Source organism: Condylura cristata, unplaced genomic scaffold (assembly GCF_000260355.1).
Source record: "Condylura cristata isolate star-nosed mole 26May11 unplaced genomic scaffold, ConCri1.0 scaffold00009, whole genome shotgun sequence".
In the NCBI taxonomy this organism is placed as follows: domain Eukaryota; kingdom Metazoa; phylum Chordata; class Mammalia; order Eulipotyphla; family Talpidae; genus Condylura; species Condylura cristata.
Genome location: NW_004567110.1, coordinates 1325886 through 1326523, shown reverse-complemented (window position 1 = coordinate 1326523; position 638 = coordinate 1325886). Strand labels below are relative to the sequence as shown.

At 75.7% G+C, this 638-nt stretch overlaps 1 protein-coding gene across 1 annotated transcript in view; it reads right to left on the bottom strand.

Moving 5' to 3' along the window:
• Positions 1 to 632, bottom strand: part of NAPRT (nicotinate phosphoribosyltransferase) — a 1959-nt gene extending 1327 nt beyond the window's left edge. Inside the window, exons 1-3 of the mRNA XM_012722874.1 lie at positions 506 to 632; positions 199 to 395; positions 5 to 131 (exon numbers count right to left, since the gene is read on the bottom strand). Coding sequence (XP_012578328.1) covers positions 5 to 131; positions 199 to 362 — 291 coding nt within the window. The 5' untranslated portion in view covers positions 363 to 395; positions 506 to 632. The remainder of the gene's footprint in view (positions 1 to 4; positions 132 to 198; positions 396 to 505) is intronic.
• Between the last annotated feature and the right edge of the window lie 6 nt (positions 633 to 638).

Here is a 638-nt window from a genome sequence, read left to right as displayed (position 1 = left end):
CGGCCCGGAAGACGCCGCGGACCTCCTGGGCCTGCCGGAGCAGGTCGCCGCTGTCCAGCCTCACGCCCACTGCCCGGTAGCCCAGCTCCCCCAGCGCCAGGGCCACCGCCAAGAAGTTGGGGAGACCACTCCTGCGGGCAGAGACGGGCATGGCGGGGCGCCTGGGGCTCCCGAGCCGCCCGGGCCGCCCAGCCTCACCTGTGCACGCTGTAGGTGTCCAGCAGGCCCTGGAAGGCCCGGGGAAAGGCCAGGGCGTAGGCCACGAAGGCCGCCCGCTCCCCCTGCTGCGGCTCCCGCGGGCCCAGCCCCAGGTGGGCGCACACGCGCTCCAGCCACACCTGCACGCGCCGGGGCAGGTCCATGCCGGGGCCCTGGCCAGCAGCCGGCGCCAGCACCTGCGACCAGAGGGTCCCGGGAGCCCAGAGGCCCAGCTGCGGCGCTGAGCCAGAGGCCTCCCGGCGCCCCACCCCCACCCCGGGCGTGGAGAGGAGAGGGGGACACTGACCGGATCAGGGGGCACCTCGGCTCCTGAGAAGGACGTGATGAAGGAGTGGGCCAGGGTGCCGGCCACGGGGACGCCCCGCAGCTGTCCAGCCAGCACGTTGCTGCTGCCGTCCAGGCCTGGCCAGGGCGGGCGT